Raw genomic sequence first — 27,538 nt, 5'->3', positions numbered from 1 at the left:
GGACAGTGGGATGGACGGGGGGACAGTGGGATGGACGGGGGGACAGTGGGATGGATGGGGGGACAGTGGGATGGACAGGGGATAGTGGCATGCACAAGAGAACAGTGGGATGGACAGAGGGACAGTGGGATGGACCATTCTGTAAGCTGTGGGTTGCACTTGCTCCCTGTACACTGGCTGCTCCTTCTGCTGGGCTCCTGCAAGAAGCGCTGCATTGACAGGGGTGAGGGGGTCAGGCCGGAGTTCTGCCAAGAAAGGACCCCCATCGGATAGTGTCCGCCCATCGCTTGCACAGTACGGAAGACAAGGAGACGCCGAAAGTTTCTGAAGTTGAACAGCTGATCATAAGCTGTACACGACGCCTGCACACTTAATAGTCACCGCTTTGTAACAGGGCCCCTCGCGGGCTCACTTCGCTTGCCATGCTCTGCATATTCTAGCTCTATGTCCACTTGGATGGTGGGGCTTGAACCTGGACGCAGACGCCATTTAGAGCTGACGATCAGCTGTTCACCTTCGGAGACTTCGGTGTCTCCTTTGTCCTCCATACTGCGCAAGCGCAGTATATGGCAGACACTATCCGATGGGGGACAGTATTCGACAAGACACCAGCCGCTGCTTTGCTCTGCATGCAGAGAGGGACTGGGGGAGCTGAGATTAGGGGGCGGAGCTGAGGTGGACCGAGCATTGGCAAGCGTCATTGCTTGCTAGGACACTGGTCATAACTACCAATGACTTCAAAGTAGATAATGCGAAAAGGAGGGGGCGGCAGGCGCAGGGCGGGAGAGAAGAAAGTTGGACATAGAAGCACTGGCAGGCTGGCGGAAATTTGCGATTCCCTGAAAGTGCCGCCTGGAGCCATCGCTCCATCGGGTCCCATGGTAGGGCCGGCCCTGGTCTCACCTCTAGTCTGATTGAAGCGTGTCATAGTTTTCTTCACCATCTCTTTAAATAAATCTTCCAATTGTTTAGAAATCAGCGTCTGACGGTCCCAGTACTTTTGATCTTCCTTCTTCATCCAGTTAGCCACCGGAATATCTCGGCCAATGTCACTCATATACCGCATAATCTGTATATCATCTATGTATCCAACTATCGAAAATTCTGGCTGGCCAAATTCTGAGGATGAGGTCGCTGTGCAATAATACTGCAATATGTGACTGTCTGAGAGAGACATAGAGACTGTTAAATATCACCACACAGTTTAACTGTCTAAGAGGGAGACATAGAGACTGTTAAATATCACCACACAGTTTAACTGTCTAAGAGGGAGACATAGAGACTGTTATATATCACCATACAGAGAGAGAGAGAGAGAGAGAGAGAGAGAGAGAGAGAGAGAGAGAGAGAGAGAGAGAGAGAGAGAGAGAGAGAGAGAGAGAGAGAGAGAGAGAGAGAGAGAGAGAGAGAGAGAGATATACAGACTGTTATAAATCACAGCACAGTGTGACTGTCTGAGAGAGAGTGACATACAGACTGTTATACATCACAGCACAGTGTGACTATGTGTTATACATCACCAGTGCCAATCAAATGCTGCCTAGTCAGTGCCAATTAAATGCAGCTATACCAGTGCCAATGAAATGCAGCCTGATCACATAGCTGCTGGGGCTGGGCTGCTTGTCCTGGGGTTCTGGGGTCTGGCTGCTGGGGCCAGGGGTCTGGCTGCTGGAGCTGGGCTTCTGGTCCTGGAGTCTTGCTGCTGGGGCCTAGGATCTGGCTTCTGGGGCCAGGGGTCTGGCTGCTGGAGCTGGGATGCTGCTCCTGGGGTCTGGCTGCTGGGGCCAGAGGTCTGGCTGCTGGAGCTGGGCTGCTGGTCCTGGGGTCTGACTGCTTGGGCCTGGGGTCCGGCTGCTGGGACCAGGGGTCTGGCTGCTGGGGCCAGGGCTCTGGCTGCTGGAGCTGGGCTGCTGGTCCTGGGGTCTGGCTGTTGGAACCAAGGGTCCGGCTGCTGGGGCCATGGGTATGGCTCCTGGGGCCAGGGGTATGGCTGCTGGGGCCAGGGGTATGGCTGCTGGGGCCAGGGGTATGGCTGCTGGGGCCAGGGGTATGGCTGCTGGGGCCAGGGGTATGGCTGCTGGAGCTGGGCTGCTGGTCCTGGGGTCTGGCTGCTAAGGCAAGGGATCTAGCTGCTGGGGCAAGGGATCTGGCTGCTGGGCCTAAGGGCCTGTCTGCTGGGGCCAAGGGTCCAGCTTCTGGAGCCAAGAGTCCGACTCCTGGGATCAAGGGTCCAGCTGCTGGGACAAGGGGTCTGGCTGCTGAAGCTGGGCTGCTGGTCTTGGGGTCTGGCTGCTGGAGCCAAGGGTCTGGACAGTTTGGGTTCAGACTCCCTGAAACCCGGACATATTATTCAAACTAGACTGTGGCCCCCCAACTTAGGCGTGCCTGGGCACACCCTAATCATCCAGCACGGTTCCCTCTGCTGCATGGGTTGCACACACCTACAGTATGCTTCCCAACTAACCAAGTGCGACAACCGCCAAGTGCATAGGCCACCTTCCTCCCTTCTCTCTCCTGCCTCTGAGCGAGTGAGTGCAATGGTAAGGGGCACTCAGATGTAAGGGGTGCTCTGTGGACTCTGATGTAAGGGTGGCTTTGGGAACCATGATTTAAGGGAGAATGCTAACAATTCTGATGTAAGTGGGTGAAACCCCCTTATATCAGAGTTCCACGTTTCCCCTTAAAAAAAAAAAAACTGCCATGTGCCGCTAAAGTGTTTGGGTTTGGCTTGAAGAAAAGGTGGCAACCCTAGCCCAGCCCGGAGATCGCCCTGCGATCGCGGCTGTCCGGGAGCCCGCAGCCAAATGCGGGAGACTCCCATGGCTCACAGGAGACTTGGGATGTCTGGACTGCACAGTGTGACAGTCTGGGAGAGAGAGAGAGACACACACAGACTGTTATATATCACCGCACAGTGTGACTGTCTAAGAGAGAGAGACATAGAGACTGTTATATATCACCACACATGGTGACTGTCTAAGAGAGAGAGACATACAGACTGTTATATATCAACGTACAGTGTGACTGTCTAAGAGAAAGAGACAGAGACTGTTATATATCCGCACAGTGTGACTGTCAGAGAGCGAAAGAGACATAGAGACTGCTATATATCACCGCACAGTGTGACTGTCAGAGAGCGAGAGACATACAGACTGTTATATATCACCGTACAGTGTGACTGTCTAAGAGAGAGACATACAGACTGTTATTTGTAGTCAGAGTCTTCAAGCGGGAAATGCGATACTCCTAAGAACCAAGGCCTGAGGTGTGCCTTGGCCTAGCTGGTCAGTATGCCTGAGAAGAGGGCATACCCTGAATGTAAGAATAAGAACAAAATACTATGAGAATGTATGAAACTGGGGAACGGGTGGGTGGGAACTCAGAAACCCTAACGACACTGGCCCTGACAGAGGAGGAGGTTTAAATAGCTCTCTCAGGCACCTCCTACAAATACAGGCTGGCCTGCGGCCAGCCTTCAACTTGTAGTCAGAGTCTTCAAGCGGGAAATGTGATACTCCTAAGAACCAAGGCCTGAGGTGTGCCTTGGCCTAGCTGGTCAGTATGCCTGAGAAGAGGACAAAAAGACACAAAATGTAGGTGAAGAAGGTGAAGAAACCTGAACCAAGGAGTCCCCATGGCATAAAAGACATACCCAAGCCCCCCCTACTTGGAACATGCTGGGGATCGGAAAAGATGACTGGACTGATGTCCCTAAGTGGAACTCCAGGCAATAAGTTCAAACAAGATCAGAGCCAAGAGTGGAACCCAAAACCATTATGATACCCCCCCAAGGACTGTCACGGGGACATGGCTTAACAAATACCCTGAGAGAGACTATACATCCCTGGGCAGTAACCAGGGCCTCAACACAACAGGACATCAACTGAAGGAAACATTTTTTGATGGCTTCTGACCCAAGGGTGAGCCCAGTGGTGAAAAGACATCAGCACCAATCAACTAGCCCCCAACAACGGCCGGGCTGAAGGAAGTGATATCAAGCATGGATGATATCGGTATAGATGCCAAGACGGCCCAACCTGAAACACAAACTAGAGAAATGACAGACAACCAGACATGAGAACAACAATACCCCCCTGCCTAACTAGGAATGAAACATGAGCAGAAAAGTCAAGACCACTGCACGTAAAAGAACCTGATGGACAGACCCCCCCCACCCACATGTAAGTGGTAAGTGAGCCCAAGTAACCTGAAGTGCAGAGACAGGTAATTAACTGAAACTCAGGGCTAGTGTACCCACAGGCAATGGTGGGTAGTCGTATATATGTGGTGAATGAACATGCAACGTATGACGTATGGTATACGGACGAGAAGATTGCGGACAACAATCAATAAATATAGACGTGACAGATCCTGACGTGTGAGCCCTAGCTACCTGACCCAGGAACAAACATGACACAGACACAATGGGACATGACAATCAACAAGGACGAACGACTACCAGAGTATGCCATGAGTGAACAACACCCCTCTGAGACTGAACACCAAGTCTAAAATACCATGACAGGCATGCTGGCAGCAAACACAAAAACAGAAAACGCTGAGACAGAAACACAACATGCCATGAAGAAAAAAACCATGACAGAAAACGCTGAAACTTAATGCTGATGCAGAAACGTAGTGACAGAACCAGAGGCAAAACGCAATGACAGCAACAACCAAGACTGAAACGCAGAGACTTGAATGAAAAGCCAGAAATCCTGATTCAGAATGCCATGACAGAAATCCTGGTTCAGAACGCCACAGCAGTCCAGAGGCAGCACGCTATGACAGCAGTTCAGGGTCAGAACGCTATTACAGCAGTCCAAGGGCAGAAAGCTACGACAGACATGCCGGGGCAGAACACTATGACAGGCATCCAGGGGCAGAAACGCTATGCCAGACATGCTGGACAGAAACACTATGACTGAAAAACTGGACAGTCCGCTGTGACGGAAATGCAGCACAGAACGCTGTGACGGAAATGCAGCACAGAACGCTGTGACGGAAATGCAGCACAGAACGCTGTGACAGAAATGCAGCACAGAACGCTGTGACGGAAATGCAGCACAGAACGCTGTGACGGAAATGCAGCACAGAACGCTGTGACGGAAATGCAGCACAGAACTCTGTGACGGAAATGCAGCACAGAACTCTGTGACGGAAATGCAGCACAGAACTCTGTGACGGAAATGCAGCACAGAACGCTGTGACGGAAATGCAGCACAGAACGCTGTGACGGAAAAGCCGCACAGAACGCTGTGACGGAAATGCAGCACAGAACGCAGTGACGGAAAAGCCGCACAGAACGCTGTGACGGAAAAGCTGCACAGAAACGCTGTGACGGAAATGCAGGACAGAACACTTGAGACAGCAACGCCGAGACAGAAATGCCATGACAGAAATGCTAGACTGAGAGCTGTGACAGAAATGTCACATGAAGCTCAGGCGGGTGGGGAGACCCGCCACGAGGAGCTCAGGTGGGTGGGGAGACCCGCCGCGTGGAGCTCAGGTGGGTGGGGGGAGGAAACCCACCACATAGAGCACGGGGGGGCCACCACGTGGAGCTCAGGAGGCCCACCACGTGTAGCTCAGGAGGGGGGGAGACCCGGGAGACCCACCACGTGGAGCTCAGGAGGGGGGGGAGACCCACCACGTGGAGCTCAGGAGGGGGGGAGACCCACCACGTGGAGCTCAGGAGGGGGGGACCCCCGGGAGACCCACCACGTGGAGCTCAGGAGGGGGGGGAGACCCACCACGTGGAGCTCAGGAGGGGGGGAGACCCACCACGTGGAGCTCAGGAGGGGGGGGAGACCCACCACATGGAGCTCAGGAGGGGGGGGGAGACCCACCACATGGAGCTCAGGAGGGGGGGGGGGAGACCCACCACGTGGAGCTCAGGAGGGGGGGGGGAGACCCACCACGTGGAGCTCAGGGGGGAGAAGAGACCCACCACGTGGAGCTCAGGGGGGAGAAGAGACCCACCACGTGGAGCTCAGGGGGGAGAAGAGACCCACCACGTGGAGCTCAGGGGGGAGAAGAGACCCACCACGTGGAGCTCAGGGGGGAGAAGAGACCCACCACGTGGAGCTCAGGGGGGAGAAGAGACCCACCACGTGGAGCTCAGGGGGGGAGAGACCCACCACGTGGAGCTCAGGGGGGGGGGGAGAGACCCACCACGTGGAGCTCAGGAGGGGGGAGAGACCCACCACGTGGCACTCAGGAGGGGGGGAGAGACCCACCTTGTGGCGCTCAGGAGGGGGGGTGGGGAGACCCCCCACGTGGAGCTCAGGAGGCGGGGTGGGGAGACCCACCACGTGGAGCTCAGAAGGGGGGGTGGGGAGACCCACCACGTGGAGCTCAGAAGGGGGGGTGGGGAGACCCACCACGTGGAGCTCAGGGGGGGTGGGGAGACCCACCACGTGGAGCTCAGGGGGGGTGGGGGGACACATCACGTGGAGCTCAGGGGGGGTGGTGGGGGGACACACCACGTGGAGCTCAGGGGGGGTGGGGGGACCCATCACGCGGAGCTCAAAAGGGGGGGGGGAGCGGCCCACCACGTGGTGCTCAGGAGGGGGATGAACTTTAATAGGGGCAATAAAGAGTGGAAATACATAAGTTGTCCTTCTATGCTTCCAAAGCACAAGCTGGCATGGGGGGCACCAGATGTAGCCAAAAAATACAACAAGGGGGACTCTCCTGGCATCAGTCTAAAAGCCTTGGAAAAAATACATACGCAGAACTTACAGTACATTCAGTGACAAACTGGCTAAACAGTCAAACATTCAGCAGATAAGGATATAAGGTAGCTCAATGTATAGGCAAATCTCAACATATGTTTCCACCCTGACCTGTCCTGCCCGGGACAGCGCAGAGCGGACATGCACACCCCTCTGCTCCCTAGCAGCCACACACCGACTCCCGGGGAGAGTGTGGGTGAAGAGCGGCCGATCACCCCCCTCCCCCCGGCGGCAATACCGGGCGGGCTGCCCGCAGGAGAGCTGAGGGGAGACTGTGGGCGGCAGGCATGGCCAGGCTGGAACACGTGTGAGAGGAGAGGGGGAGCCGGCGGCGGCCGAACACCTCCCCGTGTGAGGGGGGGGAGGGGATCCGGCAAAGGCCGAACACCTCCCCTCCCCCCGCCAGGAATCGGCCGGTACTCTGCACGTGTGAGGGGGGGAAGGGGAGCCAGCAGCGGCTGAACACCTCCCCCTCCCCCCGCCAGGAATCAGGCGGTACACTGCACATGTGAGGGGGGAAGGGGAGCCGGCAGAAATTGCGTACTGCGTATGCGCAAAGCGTTCCAAACACTCACGCCGTGCGTTCCAACATAGTTTTGGCAATACAGTTCAGCGAAACCATCACATAATGTTACGGAAGTGACGTTACAGACAACACAAACACTGGGCCGTGCGTTACAACACTAATACTTCCCTTGTTACCTAGTATCATTTTTTACCAACCATGCTAGGCTACATGCGGTGTTAGATTCTGCATTGCTGGGACTTGTAGTGCCTATCCTGAGCTACATGCTTTAATGTTCAGTGTCCTCATCTTTATCCCCCTGCTTCAATGTTCAGTGTCCTCATCCTTATCCCCGTGCTTCAATGTCCTCATCCTTATCCCCCTGCTTCAATGTTCAGTGTCCTCATCCCTATCCCCCTGCTTAAATGTTCAGTGTCCTCATCCTTATCCCCATGCTTCAATGTTCAGTGTCCTCATCCCTATCCCCGAGCTTCAATGTTCAGTGTCCTCATCCCTATCCCCCTGCTTCAATGTTCAGTGTCCTCGTCCCTATCCCCCTGCTTCATTGTTCAGTGTCCTCGTCCCTATCCCCCTGCTTCAATGTTCAGTGTCCTCATCCCTATCCCCCTGCTTCAATGTTCAGTGTCCTCATCCTTATCCCCATGCTTCAATGTTCAGTGTCCTCATCCCTATCCCCCTGCTTCAATGTTCAGCATCCTCATCCCTATCCCCATGCTTCAATGTTCAGTGTCCTCATCCCTATCCCCGAGCTTCAATGTTCAGTGTCCTCATCCCTATCCCTGTGCTTCAATGTTCAGTGTCCTCATCCTTATCCCCGTGCTTCAATGTTCAGTGTCCTCATCCTTATCCCCGTGCTTCAATGTTCAGTGTCCTCATCCTTATCCCCGTGCTTCAATGTTCAGTGTCCTCATCCCTATCCCCCTGCTTCAATGTTCAGTGTCCTCATCCTTATCCCAGTGCTTCAATGTTCAGTGTCCTCATCCCTATCCCCCTGCTTCAATGTTCAGTGTCCTCATTCCTATCCCCGGGCTTCAATGTTCAGTGTCCTCATCCTGATCCCCATGCTTCAATGTTCAGTGTCCTCATCCCTATCCCCCTGCTTCAATGTTCAGTGTCATCATCCTTATCCCCCTGCTTCGATGAGGACACTGAACATTGAAGCATGGGGATCAGGATGAGGACACTGAACATTGAAGCTCGGGGATAGGGATGAGGACACTGAACATTGAAGCACGAGGATAGGGATGAGGACACTGAACATTGAAGCTCGGGGATAGGGATGAGGACACTGAACATTGAAGCACGGGGATAAGGATGAGGACACTGAACATTGAAGCTTGGGGATAGGGATGAGGACACTGAACATTGAAGCACAGGGATAAGGATGAGGACACTGAACATTGAAGCTCGGGGATAGGGATGAGGACACTGAACATTGAAGCCCGGGGATAGGGATGAGGACACTGAACATTGAAGCCCGGGGATAGGGATGAGGACACTGAACATTGAAGCATGGGGGTAAGAATGAGGACACTGAACATTGAAGCCCGGGGATAGGGATGAGGACACTGAACATTGAATCACAGGGATAAGGATGAGGACACTGAACATTGAAGCTCGGGGATAGGGATGAGGACACTGAACATTGAATCACAGGGATAAGGATGAGGACACTGAACATTGAAGCTCGGGGATAGGGATGAGGACACTGAACATTGAAGCATGGGGATAAGAATGAGGACACTGAACATTGAAGCCCCGGGGATAGGGATGAGGACACTGAACATTGAAGCCCGGGGATAGGGATGAGGACACTGAACATTGAAGCCCCGGGGATAGGGATGAGGACACTGAACATTGAAGCCCGGGGATAGGGATGAGGACACTGAACATTGAAGCTCGGGGATAGGGATAAGGACACTGAACATTGAAGCAGGGGGATAAGGATGAGGACACTGAACATTGAAGCATGGGGATAAGGATAGGCACTACAAGTCCCAGCAATGCAGAACCTAACACCACATGTAGCCTAGCATGGTTGGTAAATAATGATACTAGGTAACAAGGGAAGTATTAGTGTTGTAACGCACGGCCCAGTGTTTGTGTTGTCTGTAACGTCACTTCCGTAACATTATGTGATGGTTTCGCTGAACTGTATTGCTGAAACTATGTTGGAACGCACGGCGCGAGTGTTTGGAACGCTTTGCGTATGCACAGTACGCAATTTCTGGCGGCAACGTCACTTCTGCACCATTCTGTGATAGGCAGCAAAATATGACACTACACCGGCGGCGGCCGAACACCTCCCCCTCCCCCCCAGGAGAACCGGTGGGCGCTCTGCATGTGTGAGGGGAGAGGGGGAGCCGATCACCTCCCCCTCTCCCCCGAGGATCCTGCGGGCGGCCAACCAAACAGAAAGGCTCTATACAGCTTCCTGGTGACAGTCGTGTATGGGAGCGGAGCCTAACGGCAGCCGATCACCCCTTCCCCCCCACCCAGGGAGAATCAGCCGGCCGCCACGTGGGTTTGTGGAGAGAGGAGCTGGCGGCCGGCTCCCTAGTGGAGCTAGAAAACATGGGGAGTGGGCGGGCAGGGAGAGTGATAATGAAATGACAGATGCACCCCGCTCCCCCCTGGTATGAACGCGGGCGGGCGGCATGTTATCCAGAGGGACCGGAGGGTGGTGAAGGATGGCTGGACTGCCCCCCCCCCCACCACACGCACAGCTGGAACATGTGCTGCAAGGCAGACGGCAGAGCGGCCACCACCCAGGTGAAAACCCAGAGATGTGAGGGGGGGGACGTCGCCCACAACCCAGAAACAGCAAGCACAAACCACAGACAGGCTCCGCTGCCGCCCGCTCAGAAACCCTAACGACACTGGCCCTGACAGAGGAGGAGGTTTAAATAGCCCTCTCAGGCTCAGCCTTCAACATATCACCGCACAGTGTGACTGTCCAAGAGAGAGACATAGAGACTGTTATATATCACCGCACCGTGTGACTGTCCAAGAGAGAGACATAGAGACTGTTATATATCACCGCACAGTGTGCCTGTCTAAGAGAGAGAGACATAGAGACTGTTATATCTTGTAGTTTGTCAATATTCTGTGACTGATCCGCATACTCACCACCGCACACTCCTGACATCACAGTAATCAGGATAATGGGGATAAGGGGGGTCATCTTCACTCTCCAAGGGTAATATATTTTAGGCCCAGCTGAACACTCCCAGCGTGTCAGGGAAAAGCCTGCATTGTGGCGGCCATTCTGAGGCAGATGGGTGTGGTGTGTGTGTGTGTGGGTGTTTTCAATTAGAAACGAAACTGAACAGAATACAGTATGCAGAATATTTGCACTAAGAATAGATCGAGGGCTCGGCTGCTCTCTTGTAAGGGTTCACACTGCTGCAAATTCTCTTGCGAATTCTCGCCGTTGCAATCGCTCAAATTCGCAAGTCATTTTAATAACATTGTTTTCCATGAGTGCCGTTCACATCAATGCGTTGCGAATCTAAGCTGCGTAAAAAAAGGGTCCTGTCCGAGTTTGATCCGTGTGCGATGCGAATTCAGCTCCATAGACTGCAAAGTTTGCAGTAGAATCGCAAGAACACATAAAGAATTCGCAATACAAACTCGAAAAGCAATCGCAACAAAATCGCGCTAAATTCGCACAGCAGCAGTGTGAACCGGCCCTTATTAAAGCTGAGTATATACTGGGAGTTTTTATTTTATTCATGCAGCAGGTTGAACAAAAAAAACTTGCAGATCCCTGAATCCACACAAGCGATGTTAAAACAGGGTTCTCCCCCGCTATGCTATTGTAGTCTGACAGCGGGGACTCTCCTCCATTAGAACACACTGATCAGCACTGCATGAGCATCCAATGGTATTGGCTGATAGAATGCTGGTTTTCCAGCAGGGTCACTTGACAGAAGCTGGTCTAACAATAAGCTTCTGTTGACGCTCATTTCTGAGGTTAGGCACTGATGTTGGACGAGAAGGCCTGACAGTCTCTACTCTAATCATCCCAAAGGTGTTCTATCGGGTTGAGGTCAGAACTGGGGTTCCCCCACCCTAGACTCGCTCATCCATGTCTTTATGGACCTTGCTTTGTGCTCTGGTCCAAATAATTTGGTGAATGAATGAATAAATGAATGAGTGAATGAATGAGTGACTTGCATAGCCCTACCTATGCAAACTCAATCGCCTCAGGGTGCTTTTTGCCACTGGTGTCCATCTGCGGTATAGCGTGGCCCTTTATCCCGCAGGGTATCGACGCACTTAAAAATACATACACATACTAGGGCCAATTTTTTTAGATAGGATCTAATTAACCTACCAGCATGTCTTTGGAGTGTAGGAGGAAAATCAGAGTACCCAGAGGAAACCCACGCAGGCACAGGGAGAACATGCAAACTCCAGGCAGATAGTGTCACTTTGGTGGAGGGGAGATTATAATGTAAGGATTAAGGTATGTGGAAACAAAATGGTTGACAGTATGTCTTACTAAATACTTGTCTGTCTTTATCCTTCTCAGTAAAATAAGGACTCATCATCTTTAGTCACGTACGCATAAGAAGAGGCCACATCAGCCCTAAAAAGCAGTCTATGCCCAGAAGATTGTCTTATCAGCTGATAACACCTGGAGAATTGCCTTTTCTTTGCAAATTGTTGTTTTTTTTACATTGCTGATGCTTGCCCTTTTCTGTCTATAAAAGAGAAGTAATAAAGAGCCTCAGAGTCAGAGTTAAGCACGGACTTCTGAGCAGAAATACTGAATACCTCCGTGTCTCTTTGCTTAGATAAGAACTCTAACTAACAATTGGGAAACGGTAACATAACCTGACAAATAGGTGACTTGTTGAGGTCACACCTAACATTTCTGGCGCCCGAACAGGGACCCGCAGAAAGAGGCCGGGCACATCAAGAACCACAGACAAATCCTGCGCAGGTAAGAAAAGCTTTATTTTCTTATAAACTCTGTGCTTCTTAGATTTGTGCCCACCTGATCTGTCTGAATTGTTCTTCAGGTAAACACCAACCTCTGTAGTAAGCGGGTCTTGAACTTAATATTTTGGCTTATGTTACCGTTGTTTCTTGTCTGTCTACTTGTCATCTGTCTGTTGTGACTGAGATAAGCCCTGTTTGTATGGTGTGAATTGAAACATATATCATCCCAATGGGTAACGGAATGCGCCCTTAACTCGTAAGAGTACTTTGGGGGTCCGACACTTAAGTTTGATATACGCTTTTTGATTCATGAGCCTAAAAACGGGTTGAAAGTATAAGTCCTGACTGCCTCAATAAAGCAGGAATAAGAAACGATTGCTGAGAGATTCCATGGTAATGGGAAGGGAATAAGGTCTCCACAAAGCCCGGAGATCTAGTTATATGTGTTTGGCCACCAAAAGGAATGCTTGTATATGTTGTAGCTGTCAGTCTGGTCATAATATTTGTCAGTTGGCTAGCATATAAGGTAATTCGATTTCAGAAATCTCATCCAGGAGAGGTTTTTAGTATTTTGGCACCCTAGGAGGAGAAGGCAACGAGACACTTAGTAAGTGATCCAAACGCCACCTAGGCAGGACTGTCAAAATGGGCCAGACACATGGTATACCCCAGGAGGAATCTCAGAAATGTTATGCTGTTAAAGACATAATTACAATATTGTATGGGAAGGACAAGGCACAGGGCACGAATAGGGTTCTCAAGAAATTTGGAATGGATGGAGAAAATGGGCTAAGTGTAGAAGGTTGGGAGAATATAAAGAGAGACAGACAGGGGGAGGTCCTGCAGAACAGATGGGTATCACAAATACAATGTTTAATTAAGGTTTCCAACAGGGCTGAAGAGGAGGGATGGGAGTATTGTCAGGAAAAGGGTGGATGGGATATGAAGGTCCGACACAAAAGTCTTCCTTCTGCTCCCGGCGATAGGGTAAATACGGGAGATACTCCACCTCCTTATAACACCACCACACCAGGTAATGAAAGACCAAAACTTTATCCTTCCTTAAGAGGAAGAGGGTGGGTATGCCGAGTATGCGGTACCCAGAACCCAGACTGGGCACAGGAATGTGTGCATTGCGGCGCTCAAAGACCAGAGCCCGTAGCTCCAGTCCATAGTCGGACTAGGGTAATACAAGTAAATAATCCAAATGCGGGTCAAGCAGGACAGCCACCTACAGTGACCCGACAAGTCGTTCTGAGGACATGGACACCTTGGTCGGCTGACACTCTTATGGCATTAATACAGAATGCTCCTGATCCCGTAGCAAAACCTGCCGCATTCTGTAGATTCGTGACACAATTACTAGACACACATGAAGCAACTTGGCAAGATGGGGAAGATTTGTGTAGACATAAAATGACACTAACGATGTTTAATCAATTTATGAATGAAATTGCTCCACATAGACCACAAGGGGATCCAGCGGCAGATCCACCAGGAATACACCCCCGTCATATAGACTCTAGACCCCTGTTTATTGCTCAGTTACGAGAATTTTGCCAAGGGAAACAGCAGGAAAGGGGTTCGACAGCGCCCATAAAACAGGCCCCAGGTCAGACTGTTACAGAATTTTACCTCAACATGGAAAGCATGATGGCTGACGAAGGTCTAGATTTAGCCTTACCCGTCACCATTAGGGCTTTCAATCGACAGTTTATGGAAGGACTAGTACCCCAAATAGGTGACAAACTGAAGGCATGTACTCCCGAATGGAGAGCCATACGGGACAGAGGAACATTGTTGCAGAAAGCACAAGGCATAGAGGCTGATTTAGCAGAAACTAAACCCAGAAGGACACCGGGAGTTAACACTGTTGCCCGGGTCAATGAAGGAGGGAATTCCTCCCGTAAACCTCTTACCTGTTATTACTGCAACAAGGTGGGACATATAAAAAGAGACTGTAGGAAAAGGATAAAAGACGAACAGGAAGGAAACACGGACAGAGACACGAGGGACTACAGACAGAGGCGTACCAATGATAGGGACGATCCGACCGCATGACTTGCCCCAGTCCTAGCTGAATCAGAGAACAAAATGCTCCACATGTTGATGAAGGTGGAAGGTAAACATATTCCTTGTTTGGTTGACACAGGAGCGTCACGCAGTCTGTTGTCTGATTCAGTAGTCCCTCCACACATGACGTCCCGTGACACCATACCCATAAGTGGTTACGACGGACTCCTGACTGATGCCCCGCTGACTAAACCTTTAAAAGTAAAGATAGGAAATCACATGTTTTTGTCACGCTTTTTGATTTCCAGAGGAGCTCCCACTAATTTATTAGGAGCAGACATTCTTCAGAAAATAGGAGCGAACATTACTTATCACCCAGATGGCATGGTCACCCTAGCAATAGGAGATGACCCAGAGGGTATAGAAATCTGTAGTAAAATACAATGCTTGGAAGAAGAACCAGAACCGTCCAATACGCCCTCACCGGAAATAGACCAAATTCTGTCTAGCCTTCCGGAAGGGTTATGGGAAACACATCCAGCAGACGTTGGGCTTCTGCCCATACCCCCGGTTACTCTACAGCTGATTCCAGGAGCAGTTCTCCCTCAGCAGAAACAGTACCCACTCAGTGCGCCCCAGGAAGCAGCTATAGAACTACAAGTGGAGGCTCTACTTAAAAGTGGAGCATTAAAAGAAATACAATCACCAGCCAATACCCCATTGTATCCAGTTAAGAAAAAGACATTGGGGGATGGCCCAATAAGGTATAGGATGGTACAGGACTTAAGGGCAATAAACAAAATATTGGCCCCAATAACGCCATTAGTACCGAACCCGCATACCTTACTGTCAGAAATACCATCAGATAGCTCCTCATTTACAGTTGTAGACTTGGCAAATGCTTTCTTTTCTGTACCCCTGGCGGAGGAATGTCAACCATGGTTCGCGTTCCGCCTTCGAAACCGTCAGCTAACCTGGACACGCCTACCGCAAGGAATGGCGCATTCGCCAACTCTATACTCACAAGCCCTGCAGACAGTGTTAGGAGAATGGCTACCACCTGACACTTGTGTATTGTTGCAATATGTAGATGACCTATTGTTATGTTGTCCGGATAACGATACTTGTTTAAAAGCCACTCTATCATTGTTACAATTCCTGGCTGAAAAAGGGTGCAAGGTGAATAGAACTAAGTTACAGGTATGTCAGAAAAAGGTTGTCTTTTTGGGCCACTGTATATCCCAGGGTACTCGACACCTCACTGAAGACCGAGTCCAGGCCATAAGACAAATGAATGTCCCACGCAACTTTAAGCAACTTCGTATGTTTCTGGGAATGGTGTCATATTGTAGACAATGGATACCACATGCCAGTTCTCTGATGCAGCCATTATATGATTGCTTGAAAATAGTACCCTATGTACTCACAGAAGCAGGTCATGAATCTTTTAGCACCTTAAAAAGGTTACTAATTTCGGCACCTGCGATCGGGATCCCTGATTATACCAAAACATTTCATTTGTACATTGCTGAAATCACGGGACACGCAACAGGGGTGTTGACACAACAACACATCAAACAAAGGCCGGTAGCATACTTCTCGGCGGCTCTCGATCCTGTCTCTAGAGGATCACCGTCCTGTGTACGAGCAGTTGCAGCAGTGTCAATTATCATTGACAAATCCTCAGAAATTGTCTTAGACAATCCTGTAGTGGTACATACCACACATGACATACACGCCATCTTGTCACAGGTCCAGCCAAAACACATATCAATGTCAAGGCAGCTGCGTCTACAATGCACCTTGCTCCTACCCCCCAATGTTACCTTTCAGCGATGCACTTCTTTTAACTTAGCACAGCTTTTACCATTACAGACAGATTTGACAGGGGGGAGTAATGATGATAATGGTGTAGACACAGCACAAGATACTCAGGATTCTGACACACTTTCGTTTCAGGACATAACATCTGATGAACACGATTGTTTTCAACTTATGGAACAAGAAACCACGGGGTTCCCACATGTCACAGACATACCCATTGCAAATGCAGAACACACACTGTACATAGATGGTAGTAGATTTGCCGATGACAAAGGTAAATATCACACAGGTTATGCTGTGGTAACGGACACACAGGTAATTGAGGCAAAGTCACTACCAGCACACATGTCGGCACAAGAAGCGGAACTAACCGCTCTAGAGAAAGCCCTAGAACACTTGGAGGGACAAGAAGGGAACATTTACACTGATTCCGCATACGCCTACGGTGTGGCACATGATTATGGCCACATATGGAAAGCTAGAGGTTACCTTACAGCAGCAGGCACACCTGTTAAACATGGTGAAGGAATCAAAAGAGTCCTGAACAATCTTCAAAAGGTTATAAGAGTAGCCATCATGAAGATAGCGGCACACACGAGCGCAAAAACAACTGAGGCAAAAGGAAACGCATTTGCAGATTTAACTGCAAAGAAGGCAGCTCTAGGGGAAGTAAGCCCTGAGACCTTAGCCACGGTACAGGTGAGTATGCCCGAAACCACATGGCAGCAGCTAATCGAACTACAGGAACAAGCAGGGGCTATTGAGAAGGACCGTTGGGTTAAGGAGGGAGCTGCACCAGGCCTTGACAATGTATGGAGAGAAGGAGACAAAATATGTCTACCCGCTTCTCTATACCCCGCAATGGCAGCGGCTGTCCACTTACCCACTCATGTCAGCTCCAATTCTATGTATAGGATTGTAAGCCAAGGATGGCTAGCCCCTGGATTCAGTAGTACTGCAAGGAACTACTGTGCTGCATGCCAAATCTGTCTGATTAATAACCCAGGACAGAGAGTGAAAACCCCACGTAAACATCAGGTCCGGGCCCAATATCCCTTTCAGAGACTGCAGATTGACTACATACAAATGCCTAAGAGCGGCCCCTTTGAATTTGTTCTCGTGTGCATCTGCCTATTTTCAGGCTGGCCCGAAAGTTATCCTGTAAAATCAGCTACGGCAAAAGCCACCGCCAAGAAACTGATTACTGAGCTGATACCTAGGTTTGGTCTCCCAGAAACAATAGAATCAGATAGGGGGGACACATTTCACGGGAGAAATAATGCAAAATGTGATGGCAATGTTAGGGGTTCAACAAAGTTTTCATACTCCTTACCACCCACAGAGTTCAGGATCAGTAGAAAGAGTAAATGGTACAATCAAGCTGAAAATACAAAAGGCCATGCAGGAGTTGAACAAACCATGGCCTGAGTGCCTACCCTTAGCTTTGTTCTCTATTAGGTACACCCCAACAGGAAAAACCGGGTTATCCCCATATGAAATACTGTTTGGAAGTGCACCTAGATTAGGTTTATATTTTCCTCAAAGTATGCAATTGCAATGTGATAGGTTAACTACGTATGTAATACAGTTGCAACAGCGTCTGACTAAAATCCACAAGAGTGTGTATTCTTCTCTTCCAGACCCTAATTCTGTCACAGGTACTCACGATCTACAACCAGGAGACTATGTGTATGTAAAGAAACATACCAGAAAGACACTGGAACCAAGGTTTGAAGGTCCTTTCCAGGTGCTATTGATTACAGCAACCTCAGTGAAATTGGAAGGGAAACCTACCTGGATCCACGCTTCTCACTGTAAAAAGGAGCCAGTTGGCAAATGACAACATGTATCTTTTTATTCTTTTTGTTTCAGTAATCCTGGCTAATAGTTTGGTTACCTCACAGAATAAAATACACAAGGATGAAGGATTTTCTAAAAAAATGTTATTACTGAAGTTTAAATATGCTTATGCCCAGAAGTCAGGATATGAGAAATGTTGGATTTGTAGCAAATTACACCCCAGCACAGCAAGTATACCACTGATGGCAGTTCCTATAAACTATACTGATCTTGCTAACAGTAGCATTAACATAATTAGAACAAATACCAGCGAGACAGTAATGTTTAAGTCAAATGGCCTCGCCTTTTCCCCTGATTGGTGTTTCAACCTAGGGAAAACAACGGGAGGAAATGGAGAATGCCAACCCAGCAAATTTAACTTGTCCATTTTCATACCAAAAGCTACTCCTGGGAAAAACACGGTCTTCTACCCTAGTATAACCCACACACACCAATCGTTAGCTGAGTTCCTCGGTAATATTTCAGACAACAACACCAGGTGGTTAGTGAGTAACCTATCTCTTTATGGATACACCTCCCTTTATAGAAATAATATCGGTAGTAGATCAGTAGCACTGGGAAATAGTATATATATCTGTTGTGAGGATAAATGTTATACTTGGATACCTAGAAGAGCTCAGGGATGGTGCTACCTCGCAAGTTTAGTACCAGTAATGGGAGTAGTAGGTGATGAACGAGGTGATCACCTATTAGAAGCTAGCATGCATCCTAGATATCCCCTCAGGTATCGTAGTAAAAGAGAAATATTCCTGAAGAAGGACATGGCATGGGCTTGGTTCCCGTCCTGGACAGGATGGGGTATGGACTTAATGAAAAGACTAAATAACTATACAGGAATTATTAATGATGTTTTGGAGAAAAACTCTGATGACATTACTAAGTTAAATCTGGAGACCAGAGCCATCAGACAACAATTAGAATTACATGAATTAGCAATTGAAAGTATGAGTGCAGCACTGACAGGACTCTGTGAAACTACTGAGGACTATGAGTGCTGTACTTGGATACATAACACCAGCATTGAGGTACCTGACTATTATGACATCATTGCACAACACCGTACGGAAGTAAAGAATTTACAAGAGAAGGCCCGAAATATTGGTCGCGACTGGGATCCATTTGGTGGAACTTTTAGTTTCTCAGGGTTATTCTCTTGGGTTAAGAAGGCAGCAATGACGATTATAGTGGTGCTCTTATTCGTATTTTTCTTTTATGCATGCTTTAAACTGCTCATGTGCTTTTGCAAGAAAGCCAAGGTAAATGATGCGGAAAAGATGGAACTTTTGTGAAGATAGGTGGATTTAGATCCTTGACATCACCCATCTTGCAGAAAAGCCACTCTTCCTGAATTTTAGATGTTGGTACTGTCCAGGGGGATGGGTGTATACCCCTCTGACAACTCGCGGTCAGGGAGAGTACTCTGGATATAGGCCGACTAGAACTTGTTCAGGTGGACCCAGGGCAAGAGGGAGGGGTGATGTCAAAGGGGGAAATGTAAGGATTAAGGTATGTGGAAACAAAATGGTTGACAGTATGTCTTACTAAATACTTGTCTGTCTTTATCCTTCTCAGTAAAATAAGGACTCATCATCTTTAGTCACGTACGCATAAGAAGAGGCCACATCAGCCCTAAAAAGCAGTCTACGCCCAGAAGATTGTCTTATCAGCTGATAACACCTGGAGAATTGCCTTTTCTTTGCAAATTGTTGTTTTTTTTACATTGCTGATGCTTGCCCTTTTCTGTCTATAAAAGAGAAGTAATAAAGAGCCTCAGAATCAGAGTTAAGCACGGACTTCTGAGCAGAAATACTGAATACCTCCGTGTCTCTTTGCTTAGATAAGAACTCTAACTAACAATTGGGAAACGGTAACATAACCTGACAAATAGGTGACTTGTTGAGGTCACACCTAACAATAGTGTGGGGTTGTTTTTCAGGGGTTGGGCTTGGCCTCTTAGCTCCAGTGAAGGGAACTCTTAAGGTGTCAGCACACCAAGACATTTTGGACAATTTCATGCTCCCAACTTTTGTGGGAACAGTTTGGGGACGGCCCCTTCCTGTCCCAACATGACTGCGCACCAGTGCACAAAGCAAGGTCCATAAAGACATGGATGAGTGAGGTTGGGGTGGAGAAACTTGACTGGCCTGCACAGAGTCCTGACCTCAACCCGATAGAACACCTTTGGGATGAAATAGAGTGGACACTGTGAGCTAAGCCTTTTCATCCAACATCAGTGTCTGACCTCACAAATATGCTTGTGGAATCCTTCCCAGAAGAGTTGAAGCTGTTATAGCTGTAAAGGGTGAACCAATTCAATATTGAACCCTACGGGCTAAGACTGGGATGCCGTTAACCTCCCTGGTGTTTTTTTGAATGTCAAAGCGGTACATTGTTTTGCATGGGAATTTGGCGTTTCATATTGTAGGCCAGTAATTCTTAGCAATAACACACTTAAATCTGTCCAATCAAGAGTCTAGTAGACATCCCGGGTATGATGAAGTTTGCAATACAAAATCATAAATTATAATATAATAAATAACTATAAATAATTATAAAAATAATAATATAATAATTATAATTTATATTCAATAATGTAATCACTGAAATTCACAGAATTATCTCTGTCCTCACTTTCAGTGTATGATGACGACTTTCCCCACTAATCGCTATCGCTCAATTCTGCAAGTGATTCCAATTTACTATCGCTGTTTTCTAGCTGGTCTAAATCCGCTTTTGGCGTAAAGGGACGATTTTTGGTTGCCATGTACATTCTTCAGTTTCCAGGCAGAAAGAACAGTATATATAATATAAAAGTGTATACAGGGCACTGGACCACGTACTAGGGACAAAATGGATGTGAAATGGTTTGATACAGTAATGTAATCTTACAGATCACAGTGTATTGTATGTGTTATGTTTTGTGCACTTTTTTAAATTTGCCGCCGGGCTCCACCCCCATGCGCCACGACGCTCGCAAGGAATGGAGCCGTGAACATTGATGAATCGAGCGGAGGATACAACGGGGGAGATCGCAGGATTCTGGGGACAAGGTAAACAACCTGTACCAGGATACTGCCATGCAGTCCAGAGTGTTACCGCTCTTGGTACTAAAAATTCACCCCGAGCCGGACTCGGGAATACCGCCAGGGAGGTTAATTCATGGGCATGTGAAGGCATGTGTCCCAATACTTTTGGTAATATAATGTATATCCAGCTTTAATCTAATGGTGTTTAAATACACTTTGATAAATGATCAATCTCCTCTGATTGGAATAATTGATCTAAAGTTTGCATCCCATTCAATTGATATGCCACCAACTGGAGGTGGACTCCGATCAATACTCCACTTTTGTTGAGAATCCCCCCATGATCTAGAATTATAAAAACCTTTGTTGCTGATTCCTACCCTTTGTTATGCCGCGTACACACGGTCGAACTGTTTGACGTACTCAGTCCATCATACAATCCGACGGACAATCCGGCGTACTTTCCACTGAACGGACTTGACCACACACGGATACACAAACAGTCCAACGAAAGCTTGCGCGATGACGTGTACAGCACGTACGACGGGACTAGAAATAGGAAGTCCAAGACACAGCAAAGCCCTGTAAATTCTTTTCTGGGCATGCGCCATTCTTAGTCCGTCGGACTAGCATACTGACGACCGTATTGTCCGCTGAAACCAAAGTACGACGGAAAGATTTTTGGAAAAACCGAAATTCTTAGTACTCCGGACTGCGCGCTGAAAAAGTCAGCTGAAGCCCACACACAAGCGGATTGTCCGCTGAAATGTGTTTCAACGGACTAAGTACGTCAAACAGTTTGACCGTGTGTACGCGGCATTATTCTGAAGAACTCCCTGTGTGTTTGTCTGTGCACCCATACTAAGTGGGTCTAATGGGAGAGGTTTCATAATTATCTGTCAGCTGTGGCAGCTACAGGGCACTAATGAGGAAATCTGCTGGGCCTGCATCCCTTTAGATGGGTTCCTATTGGAAATATCTCACCAAAAATGACATTTTTGTTGCAGAGGATGCCTGAAATCTGACTTGTATCTTAGGCAGACTTCTGGGAAAATTGGTGAGCCAATCACACAAGCAGGAAATAATGTTTCTGGGGTGTGGTCAGTACACAATCTGTGTATAGAACAACTCCAGGTAGCCATATTGCATTGCATATATAGAAATTTACAGCGGCTGCAGATTGAAAAGGAAAGGTAATTTTTAATAACATTCAAATACAATATGACTTGTATTGCAATTGTGCATTATTTTTTCTTTATTTGCTATTTTTTCCCCCCCAAGAAAGTGGAGTTACCCTTTAAAGCACAGCTCCACCCAAAAGGGGAGGGAACCTTCACTTATTTGCATCCTCCCCCCTCCGCTGCCACATTTGGCACCTTTCAGGGGGGAGCGGGTACCTGGTCTTGTTAGGTACCCTCTCCCACTTCCGGATGACTTCGCCACAAAGAATATCTGGAGGTTTGGCCCCCCTCCTCCTTCCCCCGCTGCCGGGCCATTCATAAAGTTTGCACATGTGCAGTAGGGAACTGGCTGTGAAGCTGTAAGCCCTTGTACACACGGTCGGAGAATCCGTCGGAATGTGTCCTATTGGACCGTGTCGTCGGATAATCCGACTGTGTGTGGTATGCATCGGACTGATTCCGTTGGAATATCCGTCGGACCCAATTTTCCAACTTGTTGGAAATATTTTCCGACCAACTGGTTCGATCGGACATACTCCGATCATATGTAGAGAATTTTGATCGGACCAAGTGCCACGCATGCTCAGATCAAATTCCTACATCAAAGCTATTGGCTACTAGCCTAAACGTAGTCCCATCGTAACGAAATTACGTCATCACATTCTGAATGATCGGATTTTTCGACAACTTAGTCCGACCGTGTGTATGCAACAGTTTCGGACAAGATCCGACGGACAAAATCCGACAGAAAAAATCTGACGGATTTGGTTGTCGAAATCTCCGACCTTGTGTACAGGGGCTAAGGCTTCACTGCTGGTTTCCCTTACCCGAGATGGTGGCGGCAGAAAATCGGTGAAGACACCGCTGTATTTGTGAATAGGTATGTGTACTAATATTAAAAGTCAGCAACTACAGTATTTGCAGCTACTGACTTCTATTTTTTTCCGAAGGAACCTAGAGCCCCTCTTTAAGATACAATCCTAATTTACCATCATAAATTATCAATAACATTTCTGTTTCCACCTTGTAAACTCAAAATCTGATCGATTGAAACATGATTGTATTCATGAACAAAGTGTGACAGATCAATGCAAAACGATCGATAGAAGGGTCGCTGGTTCGAATCCCAACCACGACACTACCTGCCTGGAGTTTGCATGTTCTCCCTGTTTCTGTGTGGGTTTCCTCCGGGTACTCCGGTTTCCTCCCACACTCCAAAGACATGCTGGTAGGTTAATTGGATCCTGTCTAAATTGTCCCTAGTATGTATGAATGTGAGTTAGGGACCTTAGATTGTAAGCTCCTTGAGGGTAGGGACTGATGTGAATGTACAATGTATATGTAAAGAGCTGCGTAAATTGATAGCGCTATAAAAGTAACTGAAATAAAAATAAAATAAAATAATATTCCATATTGACTGATCGGCTCGGTTTGATTGAATCCAATGCAAATTGAGATTAAATAGATCAGGAGGAGGCTTTCTCTATTTGATTGTGTTTGCTGATTAGATCGTTTTGATTGAATTGCACATTGACTGGATAAAACATTTTTAATTGTGTTTGGCCACCATAGGACTAAGGAAGTAGAAGGCTTCCTTTGGTATTGCAACTATTGCAATTGGTCTTTACTTTTAAAAATTTACAAAATACACATAAAAATTATACTTACATCATACTTACATTTCATACATATTCATTCAGGGTATGCCCTCTTTTAGGCATACTGTCCAGCTAGGCCAAGGCACACCTCAGGTCTAGGTAGTTAGGATTATCGCATTTACAAGTGAAGACTCTGACTACAAATAAAAATTATGTCAAAGCATAACATTGTTGCAGAGTTGCAGGGGTTATGGGGTCTAAGCATGACATATACATAGTTGCCAACAGTCCCGATTTTCCCGGGACAATCCCGATTTTGGGACCCTCGTCCCGATCGGAGTCTCCGTTCGGGATGTTGACTAGGGAAATCGGCAATGTTTGCTTTTGCATTTTTGGAGCAGCTGGCTTCAACAAAATGGCCGTCTGCGCCGCCGCTAGATCGTTCCCACTTGTGTTCAGTGGAGAGAGGAAGGGGGCTTGATTAGTGCAGCCAATGAATTGGCATCTCCTCTCACAATACTGAAGCTGGGTTTAGCTGCATGGATCGGCCCCTCCCCTCTCCACTGAACACATGGCGCTGGCCGCTCATGCCATGTTCAATCTGCTCTTGTCTCAGTGCAGCAATTTTACTTTAATGTACATGGGCGGGTTAACTATATACAGGAGGGGGTTAACTATATACAGGAGGAGGGGGTTAACTATATACAGGAGGAGGGGGGTTAGCTATATACAGGAGGAGGGGGTTAATTATGTACAGGAGGAGGGGGGTTAACTATATACAGAAGGAATGGGGGGTTAACTATGTACAGGAGGGGGTTAACTATATACAGGGGAGGTTAACTATATACAGGAGGGGGGTTAACTATATACAGGGGAGGTTAACTATATACAGGAGGGGGGTTAACTATATACAGGAGGGGGGTTAACTATTTACAGGAGGGGGGTTAAATATTTACAGGAGGGGGGTTAATTATGTACAGGAGGGGTTACTATGTACAGGGGGGGAACTATGCACAGGGGGTAACTAGAGGGAGATGGGTAACTATGTACAGGGGGAGGGGGTAACTATGTACGGGGGGTAACTATGGCTCTGCCTGGGACACTGGTGTAAAGACTGACTCTGCTGGGGGGCACCTGATGCAAGGAGGTACTCTGCTGGGGGCACCTGATGCAAAGACGGACTCTGCTGGGGGCACTTGATGCAAGGACAGACTCTGTTGTGGGACACCTGATGCAAGGACAGACTCTGCTGGGGACACCTGATGCAAGGAGGGACTCTGCTGGGGGCACCTGATGCAAGGACGGACTCTGCTGGGGGTTTTGTAAAGTGGTAGGATTATAGTCTTATCTCTTGAGTACATACCCTTTTCAATGCATGCTAATATTTTTCTATTTTCCCTACATCGAACCTCAATTGCCGTGTGTTTGCCCACCCCTCTATTTTAATGAGGTCCTCCTGTAAAGTTGTTATATCCTTTTGTGAAGGTATTGCCCTGCTTAGCTTTGTATCATCAGCAAACACTGAGATTGAACAATCTATCCCAATCTGTATTCTATTTATGAATACGTTACACAGGATTGGTGCCAGGAAAGAACCCTGGAGTACTTATAACTCTAGACCATTCAGTAGATGTTTGAAGGCTGGCGGGAGGCTAGCCTGCATTTGTAGGAGTCTGAGGGGTATATAACCCTCCTCCTCTGTCTAGGGCTGTGTCGGCTAGTTTTCAATGTTAGCTGACACGCGTAATTTCCGGGGGTTCACAGGTCATCGCATCACTTCTGTCGTTAGCAGAGCAGTTGGATGCAGGGGTCTCGCATTGGCTCCCTTCTCGCAGTAATCGCGGTTCTGGGGGTGCAGGCGGAGGCCATCAATGGGGGGCCCACATCGGATGCAAGCATTGATGCCTGTTGTTAGCTACAGGGAGGATAGATGTGAGTTTTTTCACATACTGTTCATCAATATATAGTTCCCACCCACTCACCCACCTACTAAGGGGATTCCGCCTGCGCTCAGCATGCCTCCATTCCTGGGGAAAGGCCTTGGATGGGGGGGGGGGGCAGAGATGCCCAGTTCTCTTTTTACTGGATTCCACAATCTGGCAGCATCAGTCATTGATCTGTCAAGCTTTACAGTCAGGGCTCGTGATCATTAGCTCGCAGATTATTACTCTTCACAAGTTGGTGAAGTCTGATTGCCAGATGTCTTTAAAAAAAAAGGGGGGGTACTGGTTGGTGGCTCAGCTCCACTGTCACGGTTGTTTCACACGATCGTGTAATTGCATTCTGTCATAGCATTCAATCGTAGCATTTCTGTCGTATCATTCGATTGTATGCATTTCTGTAGTAGCATTTCTGTCATAGCATTCAATCGTAGCATTTCTTTCATAGCATTTCTGTCATAGCATTTCGATTGTAGCATTTCTGTAGTAGTATTTCATAACATTTCTGTAGTCCAGGTCTGGGCCACTAGGGGGGCGGCTGCAGACCACGGGTCATCTCTCTGCAAGTCATGAATCTGTTGGCCAGATTTCTTCAGGCTGGAAGAAATAATAATAGGGGGGCTAGTTGGTGGCTCAGCTCTGCTGTCACGGTCATTTCTTGCGATTCATGCGATTTGTTATTCTGTCATATCATTTCTGTCATCAGCTTGATTCCTTACTGGTTATAGTTGCATTTACCATGTTATAGTCACAGGTGGATATCTGTTTTATGTCATAGTTAGCGGGATGCATTCTGGGTTAAAGCTGATAGCAATCATTTCTGTCAGTCTGGGGTTGCTTTTGGTGTCTTATTCATTCAGCAGTCCTGGGGGTTGTTAGGACCTCTGCTCTGGCTTTCAGGGCCTCAACTGTCCCTAAGGGGGGTGATGCTAGCTGCCGTTTCCTTTCAACCAGGATGGGTTGTGCTGGGACTGGTAGTTCTACTGGCCATGGTTGCTCAGAGCTCCTTCTCTCCTGTACCATTCGTCCATGCAGTGGAGGGCCCATGTAGCTTGCTTTCGTGCACCCTTAGTTCTGGGGGGGGGGGGCAGCATCTTGTGACCCACGGATGCAGGGCTGGTATAAGGGTAGGCCCATTTCATGGGTTCTCATTGGGCGTATTTCATCTCTGTGTTTCGTCTTGAGTATCATGCAGTTACAGCATAAATACCAGTGGTCCTTTCCATCTTCATACATTTCCATGTCTCATCTTACCTTTCATTCAGTTGTTTCTTTGCATACCTGGGTTTAGTTAGCTAGTGCTCACATCTCAGGATCCGTCTACAGATCCAATACGGGCTGAGGTTTCGTTTTTAAATGATTGTTGGACCACAATCTTCTCGCCCATATACCATACGATGCACGTTCATTTCTTACACCTGTACAACTACCCACCATGGTCTGTGGGTACATCAGCCCTGAGTGTCGTTTTTAATTACCTGACTTTGCACTGCAGGTTACTCAGGATTGCTTACTTCACACATTAGGGTGGTAATTGTCATTAGGTTCATTCTCATGCGCTGTTGGTCTTGTCATTACTACACCCATGTCCAAATATGAAGGAAGGCATGTAGGGGTGGTGTTGTTTTTCATGTTCTGTTGTCACGTGCTCTAGTTTGAGTTTTGTGTAGATTTGGGCATGTCGCACATTTCAGAAAGCGACTAATTCACGTTCATCCATCCATCCCACGTGGGGTTTCAGAGATTCGTAGCACCTCGTCATTAAGGTGTTAGACTATACCTAAGCTCACAGAGGAACTTCATCACGGGGGGTTCCTTTCTCGGGCACAGCCAGGAAGGCACGACTCTTCAGATTATTATTCCCAATTCCATCTCAGCCACTC

General features: G+C 48.1%; 1 protein-coding gene and 1 long non-coding RNA gene across 2 annotated transcripts in view; one reads left to right on the top strand and one right to left on the bottom strand.

Moving 5' to 3' along the window:
* LOC143984175 (class I histocompatibility antigen, F10 alpha chain-like) overlaps positions 1–10,573 on the bottom strand; it is a 43,398-nt gene extending 32,825 nt beyond the window's left edge. Inside the window, exons 1-2 of the mRNA XM_077484475.1 lie at positions 10,393–10,573; positions 904–1,164 (exon numbers count right to left, since the gene is read on the bottom strand). Coding sequence (XP_077340601.1) covers positions 904–1,164; positions 10,393–10,447 — 316 coding nt within the window. The 5' untranslated portion in view covers positions 10,448–10,573. The remainder of the gene's footprint in view (positions 1–903; positions 1,165–10,392) is intronic.
* On the top strand, positions 9,555–12,042 carry LOC143984181 (uncharacterized). The gene is made up of 2 exons (XR_013274716.1): positions 9,555–10,035; positions 11,801–12,042. It is a non-coding gene; the product is annotated as an uncharacterized LOC143984181 (long non-coding RNA).
* The last annotated feature ends 15,496 nt before the right edge of the window (positions 12,043–27,538 follow it).

The sequence above is a fragment of the Lithobates pipiens genome, unplaced genomic scaffold, assembly GCF_037356315.1.
Source record: "Lithobates pipiens isolate NorthernLeopardFrog02 unplaced genomic scaffold, aLitPip1_a1.2 Scaffold_1, whole genome shotgun sequence".
Classification (NCBI taxonomy): Eukaryota; Metazoa; Chordata; class Amphibia; order Anura; family Ranidae; genus Lithobates; species Lithobates pipiens.
The sequence above is the reverse complement of the archived record's forward strand: the minus strand, read 5'-3'. Positions and strand labels throughout refer to the sequence as shown.